The following is an 18,985-nucleotide window of genomic DNA, read 5'->3' on the forward strand; positions in this document are numbered from 1 at the left end:
ATATGCCCTATCCAGTCCACCCATCCATGCCATCTACTAATCTCTACTATCTCTTCCTCTCCCTCTTGTGCTTGTCCCAATGCATTATTGAATTCAGATGCAGTCTTTGTCTCCACCATCTCCACCGGGAGGCCATTCCAAGCATTCATCACCCTTTCTGAAAATAAGTATTTTCTTAGATTACTCCTCAGTCTATCCCCTTTCATTTCATCCTATGCTCTCTCATGCCACCTATACAATTATACCACAGAGATATTTAAATGTCTTTATTCTGAGAACCTCCCCTCTCCTGCCATTCTTCCACAGTAAATATATTGAGATTTTTAAGCCCAACCCTTTACACTTTACGATGAACACTACTGACCATCTGACCATTTTAGTAGCTGCTTTCTGGACTGACTCCATCCTGTTTTATATCTTTTTGAAGGTGCAGTCTCCAAATTTGTACACAGTACTCAAATGAGGTCTCACCAGAGACATACACAGGCACTATCATTTCCTTTTTCTTCTATGCATTCCTCTCCTTAGGGGATTCTTCAGGCTGAGACATCTGATGCATCCTTCTGGCTTATGCCATCACATTTTCTACATGTGTGGCTAACTTAAGATCATCTGAAACAAATCACCCCCACAAGTCCCACTCTTTTTTTCATGTACAAAGCACTTCACCCTCTATACTATACCACTCTCTTGGATTTTTGCAGCCCAAAGGCATGACACAGAATTTTTTTATGAATCTAAGTCCCCTCCCACTCAAAAATGAAACAGAGCCAAAAAACCTAAGCGGTGTTCCTTACATATAGATTATTTTAAATGTCATCAGTTCTCAGGAGGTTCATTTATTCAATTCTTATAGGTATGAACAAAATTTACATAAATACTTTCACTTCCCAAAAATATTCAATTCTTCATATAAACTTTCTCCAAACAGACTCAAATATTTTAAATCTTAAAACACATACTTATCTTCGGCAGAGTATGTGTCAGATGAGGGGACACTCGTCCGAAATGATCGTGTCCCCCCCCCCCCATGGCTCTTTCAAGGGCCATCCCCTCAATCTCTCACCAGCGCCAGCTTGACTCCAAGATACTACATTCTCTGGCAACGAATTCCAGAGTTTAATTACTCATTGAGTGAAGAAATATTTTCTCAGATTTGTTTTAAATGCTTAGTAGGTTCAATGCGTGCCCCCTAGTCCTAACATTTTTGGAAAGGATAATCAAGCAATTCATGTCTATCCATTCTACTCCACTCAGGGCCCGATGCACAATGCTTACCATGCTGGGAGTGCTTGCTTCAGACTGGTTGTAGCCAGTCTAAAGCAAATGTTATTTAGCAAGTAATGCACAAAGGGGTTTTCCGTGACTCTAAGATGTGCCGTTAGCGGCCACTGATAACCCTGTGCAAACGTAATACAAGCTCATCAGTATTACTGTGAGCATTAATGCATTCATTCAAGTATTTATATACCGCTTAGACCTAAGCAGTTTACTGCTTCACTTTACAGGTACTGTCTCTATTGGGCTCACAGTCTAGATAGTACATTGTACTACTGTTGTACCTGGAGCAACAGAGGGCTGAGTGACTTGCCCAGGGTCATACGGAGTTGCAGAAGGAACTGAACCTACTTCCCCAGGATCTCAACCCACTGCGCTGCCATTTTGTTCCGGGCAGGCCCAGAGGCAGGAGGGAAGAGACTTTGCTCCTGCCATCCTGCCTCCAACATTTTAAGGTACAGGGATGGGGGATCACTAGACCACCAGGGAATTTTTGTTCTGGGGGAGGGGGACAGGAGGAGGTCCACCAGGGATTTTGCCGCTGTGTATCGGGCCCTTTGTACAAGCAGTCAAATGCATTTGACAGCTTTGAGTTGCAAACATCGACCGATGCACAAAAGGAGATCCATGCATCTCATTTGCATGCAATCCCCTTTGTGCACTGGTCACTGTTTGTGACTCGGTAATTTTTACTGTAGCACCCATATTTAATGGGTGCCGCTGTGCATCAGCCCCTCAGTATTTTACAGACTATTATTATACCTCCTCCTCAGCTGTCTCTTCTCCAAGCTGAAGAGCCCTAGAAGCTTTAGCCTTTCCTCATAAGGAAGTCGTCCCAACCCCTTTATCATTTTTGTCAACCTTCCCTGCACCTTTTCTAATTCCACAATATCTTTTTTGAGATGCGGTGACCAGAACAGCACACAGTATTCAAGGTGTGGTCGTACTGTGGAGCAATACAAAGGCATTATAGCATTCTCATTTTTGCTTTCCATTCCTTTCCTAATAATACCTAACATTCTATTTGCTTTCTTAGCCACCACTGCACACTGAGCAGAGGGTTTCAACGTTCAACGATGACAACTGGATCCTTTTCCTAGGCAGTGACTCCTAGTGTAGAACCTTGCATCACATAGTTATAGTTTGGGTTCCTCTTTCCCACATGCATCACTTTGCACTTGTTCACATTAAACGCCATTTTCCATTTGGATGCCCAGTCTCCCAAGGTCCTCTTTCAATTTTTCACAATCTTCTTGCAATTTAACAACTTTGAATAACTGTGTCATCACAAATTTTATTACCTCATTAGTTATATTCCCATCTCTAGATCATTTATAAATATGTTAAAAAGCAGCAGTCCTAGCACAAACCCCTGGGGAACCCCACCATCTACCCTTCTCCATTGAGAATACTGACCACTTAACCCTACTGTTTTTTCACTTTTAACCAGTTTTTAATCCACAAAAGGACATTACCTCTTATCCCATGCCTTCTTTATAAGCACTTTGCATTTGACTCACCATTCCTTATGCTAGTTCCTATTATTTTCAGTCAGATTCTACTTCTGTTTTCTGAAGGATTTTCTTTTAGCTGTAATAGCTTCCTTCACCTCACTTTTTAACCATCCTGGCTATCGTTTAGCCTTCCTGCCTCCTTTTTTAATACATGGAATATATCTGGTAAAGGCTTTGCTGAAATCTAGCCCTCTGGTCACACAGTCAAAGAAATTAATCAGCTTTGTCTGTCAAGACCTACCTCTAGCAAAACCATGCTGCCTCAGATCCTGCATGCCACTGAATTCCAGAAAGCACATTATCCTCTGTTTTATAAACGTTTCCATTCCACAGATGTCAGACTCTTGGCTGCCACTGGGCTAGGATCAAGTGTCTCGGCCTGAAGAGATCTCATCTCCAGATACGAGGTGTAGAAGAAAGCACGTGAAGGGGTGGGGAGGCAGTCCGTGGCATGCTCTGTCACCCCAAACATCGCTAAGGTCAACCTGTGGTTTCCTTCCATGCATGGACATAGATTAGGGCTAGCAAGGGCTGAAAGAGGAAACTGAAGGTATTGCCAACGCAGGAGCATCCACAATTTTCTCCAGCTATAGCAATTTCTTATGCATGGCACACCTAATCTGTTCTTAAAGGCATCCTGGAAAACTTCACTTGTGTAGAAGGGAAGACAGTTCTGCAGGCTATTCCCATTATTGCTCCCCTAGCTGGGAGTGAGGAAAGAGCTCTGTCACGCATTTGAGGATATTGCTGACACTAACTCAGTAAAGAACTGGAGCTTTGCAAGCTCTACCATGCCTGAGGGTAGATATGTAGTCTCCATGAACTTTCCCATCTGACTTTTTTTTTCCAATTTTGTTTTTTATTGATATATTGCAAATCAGTAAACTGTATACAAAAAGAACATCCAAACAAATACCCTAAAGGTTCTCCCCCCCCCCCCCCACCATCCCTTCTAATACAGTGGTATATCTGTATCCTGATTCAAGGCTAAAGTAGGTCATCCGGGGTGTAGTCCATCACCCTGAGGGATCCTGATCTCTCATCTTCCATTGTTCATAGATCCACCAAGTGTCATAAAAATTAGCCAATCGACCCTGTTGCAAAGCTGTAAGTTTCGATAACTGAAAGATAACATCCAGTTTCTGCATAACACGTGACAGAGGAGGTAGAACAGCTTGTTTCCATGCTTGTGCGATAACCAGTCTAGTAGCTGTGAACAACATTGTAGCAAATCTATGTTGGGAGACAGTAACTGCAGTCGGTTTGTGGTGCAGAAGACAGTGCTCTGCCGGCAGTGGATATGTCTTTCCCAGTATGTCTTGCAAGGTATCCAATATCAAGGCCCACTGGATCTGCACCACTGAGCAAGACCACCACATGTGAAAGAAAGTCCCCCTCTCTCCACATCCAATGCTCCGGAGAACATTTGTTTTAACTTTCCCATTTGTCTGTCAGAGGGAAAGAAAAGGGCCAGCATGATTCATATATGTATTTTGGCATGAAGTGGAAGTAAAATGGCTGATGATCCTACAAATATAGGAGAGCTGACCAGGACTTATTCCATGCACACCACAAAACCCTTAAGCTTTGCTTTTAGCTGGATGCTAAACCTTTGAAAAATATATAAACACTTACCTGGCGCCTGTAGCCTGTCTGCTCCCAAGCCAGGCTAAATGTTCCTGCTGACATATTGCAATACATGGGATTGAAGGTCAGCTGGGGATGGAATGAGTGGAATGTTTTGGCTGTAATTATGTGTTGATATTCTCTGTTATGGGAAACAGGCTAGTTGTTTAAGGGATGCCAGCACCTCTGGGAAAGGCACCTTCAACCTGTGCAGGTCTGAGAGAGTTATTCTCTGTTATGGGAAACAGGCTGGTTGTTTAAGGGATGCCAGCTTGTGCAAGTCTGGGAAAGGCACCTTTGTTTCACACTATAAAAGAGGGGAGAGCACGGGACTTGCTTTAGAAGCTTGCCTGGACGTAGGGACGCCTTGTTCAGTGAAGAGTATGTCCCTGCAATCTCTGAGGAAGAGCCAGTGCTTCCCTGGTGGTCTTCCCAGATGCTGACTGAATTGCGGGTGCTGCAAGTATCTTGGTGTATGTGTTCACATATGTATCATCAATAAAAGCGATATACCGCATATTGTGTCTGGTGGCTTTTGTGTTGTCATAAGCACAGCGCCCCCCTAGTGTTACACATATTGAACTGTCATTACTTACCTGCAGCGCATTACTTTCCTTTCTTACAGATACACTAAAAGCAAATGAAGGGGAGAGAAAGGAAGTGTTATCACTTCAGACCTCCTGACTGAATCCAAATGTAACACAGCATCACAGGAGACCATTAGGCAGATTGGAAGCAACTGTGCTGATTTTTTTTTTTCCTGGTAAACCACTTCTTTCCTTTTGATCACCAAGAACAGAGATAGAGGGAGAAAGAGAGAGAGAGAGAGAGAGAGAGCTGTCAGTAGTTCCTGCTGTCAGACCCATTAAGGGTGCAAAGCCACCAGGGACCACAGGTGCTAGACCCACTGGTATGGGAATTCATATCTCAACCGAGTACCCATGGGGAAAAGGAATCAGCCCAAAAGGCCATTGCTCACAGTGTCCCTTGGATTTGGCATATGCTCAGAGATGCCAAGTCAAGCACAATTACAGGGGTTCTCATGCACAGAGCCCCTCTCATGTATTCCAAAAAAAATTTAGGAGGTGATAATCCAGAACTAGAGTGGTTCACCAGATTTTGAAGCCAAAGAGGCAGCAGTCCAGAATGGCTGTGGAGTTCTCTAGATCTCATGGCTAAAGGAGGAGACAGCAATCTGGAACTGTAGTGCTGAACAGTCAGTGGAATTGCTCAGGCCCTGTGGCAATCTGAAGTAGCCTGGAGACATCAGCTGAGCTCCCCAACAAACGAAGAGCTAGCCTAAAATGGTGCAGAAAAAACTGGGTAAGAATAATGAGATGTAGAGGGGTTGATGAATGAGGTTTGAGGGGAGGGGGAGTTTTGTTTGGTGGTGGGGCAATGATTGAAGTCAGAGAGGGCAGGTTTGTTTGGTGGGAATTAAGCCATAATTGAGGGTGGGGGAGGAAGAGGTTTGCTATGGATGGGGAGCGAGGTGGTGAAGAGGGCCAGAGAGGGCAGATATGTTGGAGGGGTTAGAATTTATCGATGTCCTGCTGACGGCTTTTCAGGGGAGGGGGAAGGCGCAATGTAGATTAATACCCCTGAAACACTGCTAGAAAAATCTCACCTCATTAAGATGGTAAATCTTGCTCACAGACAGCCCACTTTTGACAGCTCTGTATGCTTCATTAGGAATCTGGGCCTATATCCTTACCAGGAGTAGCCTACTCAGTTTCGGCATTAAGCTACACACATCTGTAGAATCTGCTGGATTTGAAATGAACACCAGCCCCCCACCCCCGGAGTCATGAGGTCAGCTCTGAACTTTTTCTTCTCTGGCTCCATCTGCTGGCAAGAGGACATAATCCACTTGTCTGGACTGGTGTGAAAGGGTCTGTGTCCTGTCCCACAAAAAACCTCCAACCTGGAAGGAAGGTGAAGCTTGGGACCTAAACCAAAGAACTAGCTTCAGTTCTGCAAGGGAAGAGCTCTCAACAGCCATGTGACCACTAGATCAATTCCCAGAGAAACACCTAAAACAGAGAGATCACATGACAGAGGGAGGTCCTCTGGCCCTTCCAATAGAATCCAAGATCAGCAGGGCCTCCAATCAAGCTGGGGGTGGTGGTGCATAAGGGAGGAGTCTACTGCCACATAAAAGAGAAGTGAGAGCAGAGCTCAGTCTCCCTGTCAGATGGCCAAGGAGGAGGATGCCAGAGCCCAGTCAGAAGCCTTCTATGCTGATAGAAGGTACAGGACTCTTTTAGTTTGTTTACCTGTGAAGATTTATTTCTGTTGGACTTTGGTTACCTACAAAGTGCCTTGTTTTTGAGAGTGTTTTAGAAAACCCCAATTTTTTTTTCCTGCCAAGTTATAGCTGCAAGTGGAGCTAAATGGGTGGTGGCAGGCCAAAGCCAGGCCTAGCCCTAACCCGAGACCTTTCTGTTTGGGTTATTTGTTTGAGCATTACTATGAACATTTTCCTTTCTGTTGTTTACATTCAAACCACTAACTAACTGTTTGGATTTATGCTGATGGGCGAGGAGGTTTGATTTGGAGTGCTTTGGGATCCACAAGGACCTAGATAGAGTTTACGCCAAGTCATAGGAGCCAACTTTTCAAAATGATTGGGGGTGCCGAATTTTTTTTTTAACAGGTGGTGCATTCCCTCCTCCTCCTCCTCCCTCCCTCCCCTCCGAGTTCCAGGCCCCCTCCCTCCCTCCGAGTGCCAGTCCCAACCCCAGCCCGACCTCTTCTCCCACAACAGTCCTCCGCCGGTCCGCCCTTGCCTTCCTGCATGCCGCCCAGAATTTTTAAACTCATCTTACCTTGGGGTCCCGGCGGCAGCAGTGGAAGGCGAGCAGGCTCGGCACTTCAGCCTTCCCTTCTCTCTCAGCTCTGGTCCTGCCCTCATTTCCTGTTTCCGCAAGGGCGGGACTACAGCTAAGAGAGAAGGGAAGGCTGAAGCGCCGAGCCTGCTCGCCTTTCACTGCTGTTGCCGGGACCCTGAGGTAAGATGAGTTTTAAAATTCTGGGTGGCACGCAGGAAGGCGAGGGTGGACCAGTGGAGGACTGTTGAGGGAGAAGAGGGCGGGCACCGGGCAGGTCGGGCTGGTTGAGAAGGGAACTTCCAGTTCCAATTTTCCGGCGGGTGAAATATTGGGGGTGCTCGAGCACCCACAGCACCCACGGAGTCGGCACCTATGCCCCAAGTTATACAGAAGGACCCTCGGACATTCGGTGCACAACTGGAGACTCGGCCCACGCTGTTGGCTGGGTGGTAAAGTGTGAGAGGAAACTCAGCCTACACCCATGGGTAGGCAGCGTGACAACTTATCTGACATGGATGATAGAATGGAGGGTTAAGCAATCTGCCCAACATCACAAACAGCATGGGAGAAGCAGGAATTGAAATCTGGTTTACTTTGTTCTCAATCTGCTTCTCTAACCACTAAGCCACTCCCCAGTGTGATCATTCCAAACAATTTCGTTTTCCTCTTCAGATGCGATTAAAGGGACCCATAATTACTCCTAAGTTTACTTACATTAATTGCTGGATAATCCTTAGCTTGACTCAGTGCAATTTATTAGCACCCAAAGACTATTTTTCCCAGAACTAAACTAACTACCAGAACTCTGCACTAGAAAAAAAATGGTTTATAGGTAGCTGAAATTGTGGGTAAATTCCTATTAATTTGTGCCGAACACCTCCCCTCTAACTGCCTCTACCTACCTGGTGTCACTTCAGCTGCCTCACAATTTGAATTATGTGGGGTCCCACAGGCTTGTAAAACAGAACAAATTATGAGGGCTGGAGTGGTGCCAAGTAAGTGGAGGGAAGCAGAAGAGGTACCTCCTTGCAAGCTAGGGGGAATTTTACATTCTGTGGGGAGATGAGCTATTGCTTTATAGTTTCAGATTTTAAACCCTGCTATAAATTTACCAAATGCAGCAAGCCTCAGGAGGAGGGTTCAGTTACTATGAACTCTGTATCCCTTTGATACTGATTTAAAAAAAAAAAAAAAGATGAAGCAAACTGACATTCTGACTCTAAAGGCTTGTTTCCCCATTCTCCCTCAAGGCACCCCTCACCGGATACAGCGACGTCAGAGAGTACAGCCTTCTTGCGATCCTTCACACTGCTGATCTGGGGGAAGTAGACGTCCAAGGCCAGGTAAAGAAGGGAGCTGAGGAACGCCAGGACACCCACTGTGACGCCATAGTTGCAGGCATTTTGGTTGCGGTTGAAGATGCAGAATTCTTTTGACTCATCTTCGGGATTCACGTAGCCCTCGTTCACGATGCAGCCAAAGACGACAATGGAGAACAGCTATGCAAGGGGGAGATTGCAAACAAAAAAACTGTGTTTTTGAAGGGAGTGCAACAACACACAGTAACAATGTAAGCCAGGGATATTTTAAGACTCTGCATTGAAATCTTAATCATTCTAGCATTTGTTTTCCTTCTTGTGCCCCCTATTTTCTCCTACTTGAAACCTCCCTCCTCAGAGTAGTAAGATCATTCAGGTTCCTTCTGCAGGCTGAGGAGTGAAAAAGGGTATCTGCTCAGAGAATCTTTACCCTGCAACTTGCTCTGGTGGGCTGCCACAGTAGCAGCATCTGCACCTTACTCTATCCCTCTTTCATAAACTCTGGACACGCTCAAGCCCAAACAAAGTCAAATCAGTTTCCTCAACCACAGTGTTATGGCTGAGTAGTGTGGTTGGCCTCAGTTTTTGCAGTGGGATTAAAAAAATATCAGGCACACTTGAAATTTCAAATCTGTAAAACTGAAGGGGGTTCTTACCTAATCAAAGATGGGAGCTACAATGAAGCCATAGTAAAGGTTGCAATAATTGAAAGAGCTGTACAATGGGAGTCTTAAAATGTTCCTTATGAACAATACCATTCAAACTACACAGTTTTACTAAATTCTTATATAAATAGTTTTTGAACTATCATAGGGCATTCAAGCATATCTATCTATATCTATATTATTATTATTATTTTTAAAAACGGTGCTCTGTTCCCACCAAGGGCCTTGCCTGAAGGAACTTCTCCCAGAGAAGGGGGGAAAAGGCCGAGGCACACTGCTAAGGGCAGAGGGGGGAGGGACCTGGAGCCTGGAGTATACACCTCCCAAAAGAGAGGCAGGGGCCAAGAGCCCGAGACCAATGCAGCTGTTTCTCTCCCAAGGAGGTTTATTTTTGTTCCTTCTTTTTTTTTTTTTTTTTTACTAAACTACTAAGCAAGATCCCTAAAGCGAACCTGTAAACCTAACTAAAACCAAGAGGCCAAAACCCACCAAAAACAGGAAGCAGGTTTGTACAGCACCTACCTCTGCTGGGAGCCTGAGAAATACTGATCAGGTCAGGGCTGCACAGTCCCTTATACAGGAGAGCTGTTCAATAATTCTCAGTCTCCCTCTGCTGGTAGGAGTGCATATTACCCACTCGTAGGGAATGGTCTGGAGAAGACGATAAGGAAATAAATGTTATTCACTTATGATTAAGATTTGTCAATATCTATAAGAAAAGCTGTTAGAAAGCAGAGCTGTGGAGTTGGAGTCTGTAAAATTGTACTGTGACTCCAGCTTCAAGATAAAAACTTACATTATAATGCTTGATAAATTTATCATTAAATTTTTTTGTTCAAATACTTCGTTCCAACTTCAAATAAATATATTTTGTGGTCCATTAGTCCTAATTTTGTACATAAAGAAATATCCAATGTGTCTGTAATAAATCAAATTTCTCTTAGATTTACTGTACATAGTAGGAGTTGGAATTGGGGTCAGACAGTAGAAAAATGAAGGAATCAGTCAAAAGGTTTGGCGTACCAACTCCACAGTCCTGTTAAAAAAGTATAGAGACTTCCTTGTCACATCACTGAGCACGATAGAACAGCGTTCTAATGGCAGAGAATGCTTTTCAGAACCTGGAGCTACACCATCATGCAGTTGAAACTGGTGTCTGTATAGCCAGCTTCTAGGTCTCCCAGCATGATACTCTGATCAATCAGCATAAGGCCAAACCAAAAGAAAATAGAGAAAAGAACAAAGAAAATCTGCTGCAAAATGTTTCAAGAGATAGTAACAGTTCTTTTGCTTATCTTTGGCTGTCAATGTTTATTTCATTGACGTTTTTAACCTATTTCACAATCTGCTGATTTACACATCATTCTAGTTCAAGGCAGTCTCTTCATAACAGTGTCAAGACAAATCAGTTAGAAATACAATTTAAAGGGCCAAAGTAACCCCTTATTCTTTCCAACCCAACAGATGTTGGAAAGAAATTATAAGGTGCTGGGAATGTCTGTCTGGGGAACAAAATAACATTCCCAAAATTCAACAGAACAGGGGGAAAAAAAGTGAAAGCCGGATCATATTAAAAAAAGGGACCTAATCAGACGGAGGGGGGGGGGGGTCCAGAGAAAAGCTCCTCCCCCCCCCAAAAAAAAAAAAAAAAAATTGGCTCACCGCACTTTTATGGGAGAGGCAGTTCCAGCTTCTGCAGCACAGAAAAACACCCATACTGTGAAAGCTTAAACACTCACTTTTACTGGTCATCTGCATTCCCTCTTCAAAATTTTCTTTTGTGAATACTGAACAGACATATTTGTTCAGCAACTCTATCTAAGCTTCACTCTCAAAACACTGGTCCTCAGCACCTTTCAAGTCTACCACTGGTCTTCCTCTGCTCCCTGACATACCTGAAAAAATTATTATGACCTTGCCTTACATCATTTGCCCTTGCTTTTGCCCCTTCTGATTTCTTCTTCTGTCTCTTTCAACTTTGCCCACAGTTCTTTATTTATGTTCCTTTTTATGAGATCCCTTGTATTTTACAAAAAAAAAAAAAAAAAAAGGCTACTTTTCTGTCTATTTTTGGCTACATCCCTTGCCTTTTACTTTTAATTGCTCTCCTTACTTAAATATGCTGCCATTGTTCTTGTAGAACAGAAAGGTGGCACACCAAAATCCATGACACTTTACCCTATCTCCTTCCACTCCGCCGGCTAATTCAACAGGTAATTTGTCATTTTGTCAAAAATCAGCATTTTTGAAATCAGAACTTGAGCTGTGCGTTTCTGGTCTCCATCTTATTTTCTATATCAAACTATACCATATGGTGATCCGTATGGATCAAGAAGCCGAACACAGAGAGGAATACCGGAAGAAACTGAAAGAAGCCAAGAGAGAGATACGTCTGGCGAAAGCACAAGCAGAAGAAAAATGGCTAGAAATGTAAGGAGGGGTGACAAAAATTTCTTCAGGTATATTACTGAAAGGAGGAAGACAAATAAGGGAATTGTGAGACTGAAAGACGCTGCGAACCGCTAAGTAGACAATGATGAAGAAAAAGCAAATTTGCTAAATAGATACTTTTGTTCTGTTTTCACAGAAGAAAATCCTGGAGAAGGACCGGGATGGACTGGCAAAAGTACAAATGTAAATGGAGTAGATATAGCACCGTTCACGGAAGAGAGTGTGTATAAACAACTTGAAAAGCTAAAGGTGGACAAAGCCGTGGGACCAGACGGGATCCACCCCAGGATATTAAAGGAGCTCAGAGAGGTTCTGGCGGGTCCTCTTAAAGATTTGTTTAATAAATCGTTGGAAACGGGAGAGGTTCCGTGGGATTGGAGAAAGGCGGATGTGGTCCCTCTTCACAAAAGTGGTGATAGGGAAGAAGCTGGAAACTACAGGCCGGTAAGCCTCACTTCAATTATTCGAAAAGTAATGGAAGCGATGCTGAAGGAAAGGATAGTGAATTTCCTGGAAGCCAATAAGTTGCAAGATCTGAGACAACATGGTTTTACCAAAGGTAAATCGTGCCAAACGAAACTCATTGAATTCTTTGACTGGGTGACTGGAGAATTAAATCAGGGATGTGCTATAGACGTAATCTACCTAGATTTCAGCAAAGCTTTTGACACGGTCCCCCACAGGAGGCTCTTGAACAAACTGGACAGGCTGAAGATAGGACCCCAAGTGGTGAACTGGATTAGGAACTGGTTGACAGACAGACGCCAGAGGGTGGTGGTAAATGGAATTCGCTCGGAGGAGGGAAAGGTGAGTAGTGGAGTGCCTCAGGGATCGGTGCTGGGACCGATTCTGTTCAATATATTTGTGAGTGACATTGGTGAAGGGTTAGAAGGTAAAGTTTGCCTTTTTTGCGGATGATACAAAGATTTGTAACAGAGTGGACACCCGGGAGGGAGTGGAAAACATGAAAAAGGATCTGGAGAAGCTAGAAGAATGGTCTAAGGTTTGGCAATTAAAATTCAATGCGAAGAAATGCAAAGTGATGCACTTAGGGGGTAGAAATCCACGGGAGACGTATGTGTTAGGCGGTGAGAGTCTGATATTTACCGACGGGGAGATGGATCTTGGGGTGATAGTATCTGAGGATCTGAAGGCGACAAAACAGTGTAACAAGGCGGTGGCCGTAAGTAGAAGGTTGCTAGGCTGTATAGAGACAGGTGTGACCAGCAGAAGAAAGGAGGTGTTGATGCCCCTGTATAAGTCGTCGGTGAGGCCCCACCTGGAGTATTGTGTTCAGTTCTGGAGGCAGTATCTTGCTAAGGATTTAAAAAGAATTGAAGCGGTGCAAAGAAAAGCTACGAGAATGGTATGGGATTTGCATTTAAAGACTTATGAGAAGAGACTTGCGGACCTGAACATGTATACCCTGGAGGAAAGGAGAAACAGGGGTGATATGATACAGACATTCAAATATCTGAAAGGTATTAATCCGCAAACAAACCTTTTCCGGAGATGGGAAGGTGGTAGAACTAGAGGGCATGATATGAGATTGAAGGGGGGCAGACTCAAGAAAAATGTCAGGAAGTATTTTTTCACGGAGAGAGTGGTGGATGCTTGGAATGCTCTCCCACGGGAGGTGGTGGAGAGGAAAACGGTAACGGAATTCAAACATGCGTGGGATAAACAAAGAAATCCTGTTCCGAGGGAATGGATCCTCAGAAGCTTAGCTGAGATTGGGTGGCAGAGCCAGTGGTGGGAGGCGGGGATAGTGCTGGGCAGACTTATACGGTCTGTGCCCTGAAAATGACAGATACAAATCAAGGTAAGGTATAACAAAAAGTAGCACATATGAGTTTATCTTGTTGGGCAGACTGGATGGACCATGCAGGTCTTTTTCTGCCGTCATCTACTATGTTACTATGGTTACTTAAGAGGACATCCACCTGGACATTAGACAGTCTCCATTTGTGAGTACTAGATCCAGTGTCGTCCTTTCCCTTGTGGGTTCCATCACCATTTGTCTAATCACAGCTCCTTGAAAAGCATCCACAATTTCTCTACTTCTTTCAGATTAAGCAAATAGAATTCTGCAACCATACTGGCCAATTAAAGTCTCCCAGTAGAAACACTGATTCCTTCAATTCCAACCTTTCTGATATCTCTATTAGAACTCTGTCCAGTTCCTCCACGTCTGAGGTGTGTAGAACACACTGGGGTAGATCAAAGTGCCACTGCCTCTTTCTAAGAGAGTCTACAGTGCTTCTCTATATCACAGAGGCCATGAAAAGGTGTAAACCATACATATTTCTAGTTTTTATTTTAATATAGCTATTTTGCTTTTCTTGAAATGGGAGCAGACTTAAGAGTTGCAAGAGAGCAATAATGTGCTTTTTCTGAAAACTACCCATCTAAGGTTCTGGTTTGACATTTGGCCTATGCTAACTTGCGATAAGTTGCTGGTCAGCAATTAAGACAGAGACTCCTATAACTAAGGACATCTGCTGTATCCAGATAAACAATCAGAAGGAGAAGTAAGTGGGTGTGGGTAAAACAGTAACCTTAGCAAGAGGGTGGGGGCAGCAACATACCCATTATCTAATGAAAACTTATGCTTATTTGCATGACAGGCCCTGTCAATTTAAGGGAATAAATGATAGAATTTGATGGAATGTGTTGGAACATGATTCATCATAACAGGAAACAAAATATTCTGGAAAGATGCATATTCATTAGGTAGGAAGGGTAATTATAATTATGATAATGAAGAAAGGAAGAAAAAGTATTTAAGAGGAAACAAAACTGAGGATGGCGAGTCTCAATGTGTCCACTAGCAGGTGGACATATTGACAGCTCCCAGGGAAAAATGTTTTTATTTGCTACAAATTATACTGTATTGGGAGTTTATTTGTTACTATTTCAATAATTACTGATTGGCTTCTTTGACAATTTGAATAAATATTTATTATGTCTAATATTTAGTAGACAGAGTTTTTCTTGCCTGGAATTCTGCCTGGGGGAGTAAAGATTTACTTGAGGGTCCACTCCCCCCCCAGGAGACCTCCAGAAGTTTACTTCTGTCTCGGAGGCAAGACAGAAAGTAGACATTTCCTCCTTTCCCCATGCACCTTGCATTTTAGTCATTTTAAAATCTGACATAAGAAGATACTCCTCCCCCTTTTCTGCCATCTCTATCCCTTACTAAACAGGCTAGATATAGCCTAGTATGGTCATATCTCATTTATGCAATGGCATAATGGTAAGAACAGAGGGCTGAGAACCAAGGAAGCCAGGTTTTAAATCCCACTGATGCTCCTTGTGATCTTAGGCAAATCGCTGAACCCTCCATTGCCTCAAGTACAAACTTACCTACTGTACCTGAATATAATTCACCTTGAGCTATTACTGAAAAGCCGTGAGCTAAGCCCAAAATCCTCCCTTTCCCGCCTCTGTAATAGCCAAAATGTCCAAATCTGCTTCCACAATTATGACTCACAGATCTGCAACTTTCTTGCTCATATATCTTTTCAGCAATTTTTTGACAGCTTGTTTAGATTCTCTATAGCTTCATTTCTGGTCTGGTTCCACTTTGCTGCTGATAATTAAGATGATTTCTTTTGCTATTCTTTCCAATTCAACGAAAAGTGGGGAAAAAAGTATACAAAGGGGGGAATCGAGAATGCGTGTACATCTGTCTGGTGTAAAATAGCTCTCAAAAACCAGTAAAGGCACATCAAGTTCAAAAATGGACCAAACAGGCAGGGTGTTCTAGAGAAATAAGCCATACAAAAAAAAAATCCCGTTGCATTTCTATGGGCAGAGGAGTTCCAGTTTTACCATAAGTTTCCATTCTACTGAAACAAAGCCAATCAACTTCCTGCTTTTAAACTGCCTCCCTGTCCTCTACTCTACCAACATCCAAATAGCCCCCAACCTGGCAAACTGCAAAAAGATGTTCTATTTTAACTCTACCCTGTAGAGGATTTGTCAGCTTCTTTTCACTTAGGGATTTATCAAAGGCCACAATTGCCCAGGATCACCTAAACATTTACACCTGCCAGAGCAGAACAATCTAAATGAATTCTTTGCTTTCATCTTTAATAGGAAGATGTGAGGGACGATATCCATGCCAGAAACATTCTTTGTAGGTGATGATTCAGAGGGAAAAAAAAAAGCTGTATGAATCTGAAAGAGGTGATACAGCAAACAGACCAATGAAATAATATTATTTCAATTTAACATCCACTATACCTCTTGTTACAGAAATACACTCTTTAAATCAAAGTACTAATCATTGATTATAAGTCCACAATTTGAGAGAGAGAGTAAGAACCAGAAACTGGGCAAACTAGTCATCCTGCAACTTTCAAAAGGCAAGCAACCCAGGACCAATTAAACTGGCTCCTGTATAATTACACATTCCTACTGAGATACAGTAATGTTGTTAGGGCCAGGGGGAGATAATTTAACAGTCAAAGCTAGCAGATGTGTTATGATTGGGGTCAGAACCCCTCTCAAACTTACCTCTTTCCTGGGGGTCAGCTTCTTAGCTGGCTTCTGTTTCTTTTCTCTGTCCTTTCTGAGCTGGCTCTGTCTCTCTGTGCTGGCAGCTTCCAGCAGCATGGGGTTAATTGTTTTACTTTACTACAGCTGTGTGGGTGGACTGAGTTAACTCTACCTCTCTTTGGGTGTACTGGCTTCAAGTGCTTCACGGTGTTGCTTTGGTGTGGGTTGGGCCTCTCTGGGTCAGTGTGCTTTTGCCTAGGTCTAGGGAGTGTGACATCATCAGGGAGGGCCTTGATAAGGAAGTGGTGTTGTTTTCTTCAGGGCCTTTGCAACAGTGGTGTTTGCTTTAGGTAGGGTGGTGCAGTGTGCACGTCTGACTTTGTGTCTAGTTTCCCTGCTTGCTTTTGCTAAGGGCCAGGTTAGTGTTAGTGCAGTGTGCACTGGTGTCTGTGTGTTTAGCTTTCCTGCTTTTCCCTTTGGTTCCCCTGCTTTTCCCTCTTGGTTTTGGAAGCATTGCTGTGTGTAGGGCTTTGGAAGCTCTGTTGCTGATAGAAGTACTTCAGGGTTTGGTGTTGTTAGGAACACTGCAGAGTTTGCTGTTAGAAGTACTTCTGGTGTTTGTGCTATTGGGAGCATTGCAGTCTTTGCTGTTGGTGTTTGGTGATTTAGAATCACTTTTGGCTTATGTGTTAGCTTCCCTGCTTTTTCCTTGTGGCTCCCCTGTCTTCCCTTTTAGTGCTAGGAGCTCTTCTGGTTGCTTGCCAGAGTAGTGCTTAGGAAGCACCGTGTTAGTTTTGTTTCTAGCTTGCTAGAGCAGTGCTTAGGTAGCTTGTTAGTTTTGTGTTTAGCTTGTTAGTGTAGAGCTCTGCTTGTAGCTTGGTGTTTAGTTCCCTGCTGTTAGTTTAGGGCTTAGGAAGTCCCTTTCTTGAGCAGGGCTTAGGAGCTCCTGTTTAGTATAGGGCTTAGGAAGTCCTTGTCAGTTTACTGTTAGGAACACTCCTGCTGGTTTAGGGCTTGGGAGCATGTAGATCAGTTTAGGTTTAGGAGCACTTCTGTTTCCAGTCCTGGTCCCTGTGTCATCCGGTATCCAGTAAGTCCTGCCAGCTATTCGAACCCAGGAGCTCAACTCCTGGGGGGCTTAGTAGCTAAGTGCAGGTGAAGCTGTGTGGACCAGTCCGGTGTGCTCCAGTCTGGTGTGCTCCAGTCCAGGGGATTCCAGTCTCGGGGGTTCCAGTCCTGTGTCCTCCAGTCCGTGTGTTCCGGCTCGCTGGGCGGTGCCTGCAGTCCCTGCCGGTGTCGGTGTGCTTGCCCAGCGTTGGTTGGTGGGTTTTGCCTGCTGCTGTCGTTCCTCGTCAGCAGCCCAAGGGCTCACGTTTGCTCCAGAGGCCAGCCCCGCGGGCTCTGAACCTGAGAACCTGACAAGATGTTTGTCTCATACAAAATATACTTTTGAGTCTGCAGTTTAATAACCCATTTTGCATTTAATAAATTTAATTTGACAGGTCCCCCAGTTGAACCACCCCTGGAATGTGAGAGCAAAAATTGATATCTTCACTTTTGTATAGCTTGGGCAACATCAGGGAAACATCTGAACATTACTATATCTAATCACATTCTCCAAATTTTCAGTTTTATTGTGAAAGTTCATATTTTCTTTAACCAATGCAAGCTCTGCTTCCACTTGCTTTTTCAAAACTGCTTCTACCACATCCACTCACTGTACAGTATTTTCAGGGTCTTAAAAACATTCCAAAAAGCTCTGCAACTGAGCCAGAATTAATTTTAACTGTAATAATAAAGAAGAGTCTAGCCTTGCAATTATTTCTAAAAGGAGTAGCTAGGGACATCAGCACAGGTTTCTTCAAAGGAGAACGTACCACTGATGTCTACCAACATTACACCCCACAATTCCAGAAGAGAGCACCTTTTTGATGGCCAACGGCCCAACCCCTCCATCAACGCTTCATCCATTATTTGGGCGAGAACTATCTCACTTCATCACAGACAACTCCATACCTATTCTTGCAACAGCTCTGGCATTACCAACATCCAGGTATACAGGAGCACCTCAGCTTTCTGTGCAGGATCCACCAGCAGGGAATGCATCTCAAGACTAAGTGAAACCTTGCTCGCCACTAGAAATGACAACTCCCCTTCCCTCACCGCTTCAAATGCTGGAGATATCCAACAGTAGCAGCTCAACTTGAGGGCAACAAAACTATCCACAGTGTCAGGGAAAAATGGTTCTGCACCTTATGCTTCCCCAGAAGAAGAAAATATACGAGGAAGAAAGAACACTATCTCAGTGTGGCCCCAAAGCTGCCACTATCTTGTTCTCCTCTAGATCGGTTCAAAGGCTAGAGTGAGAAATGAATTCTCTGTAGACTAGCACCATAAAGGAATGGTGGGGGAAAAGACCCCAGATGACTGTGATATCCTCAAAACGCTGTTGTAATATCAAATTCCAGCAACAAAAATCACAGTTCCCAACTTCTACCATTGGTCATAAAAAAAACCCCAACCAAACCAAAAGGCAAATTTTTTATGGAAAGTAATATTGGTGCAAAACATTTTCAACTGTGAAAAATATTGTGACAAATTCATAAGACGCAGTGTAGGGCAGTAGAATCATCATCCTAACAGGGACCCGTTTCACTGCTTGGCTTCCTCAGGGGATTAGATACTGCCATGCCTTCTTTTGAGTTACTGCCTGTCCAACTCGGTGCTGGTGGCAATTGATCCTCTAGATCAACCAGAACCTGTCTGTACTCTCCCCAGAACTCTGATGGAACTCAAAT

The 18,985-nt window shown here is 43.7% G+C and overlaps 1 protein-coding gene across 2 annotated transcripts in view; it reads right to left on the reverse strand.

Moving 5' to 3' along the window:
* The window catches only part of SYNGR1 (synaptogyrin 1), an 82,660-nt gene that overhangs the window by 22,726 nt on the left and 40,949 nt on the right, over nucleotides 1-18,985 (reverse strand). For both annotated transcript variants that reach the window (XM_030208477.1, XM_030208485.1), the window contains exon 2: nucleotides 8,511-8,748. In XM_030208477.1, the coding sequence (XP_030064337.1) occupies nucleotides 8,511-8,748 (238 nt within the window). The remainder of the gene's footprint in view (nucleotides 1-8,510; nucleotides 8,749-18,985) is intronic.

This window comes from Microcaecilia unicolor, chromosome 1, assembly GCF_901765095.1.
Source record: "Microcaecilia unicolor chromosome 1, aMicUni1.1, whole genome shotgun sequence".
Lineage (NCBI taxonomy): Eukaryota > Metazoa > Chordata > Amphibia > Gymnophiona > Siphonopidae > Microcaecilia > Microcaecilia unicolor.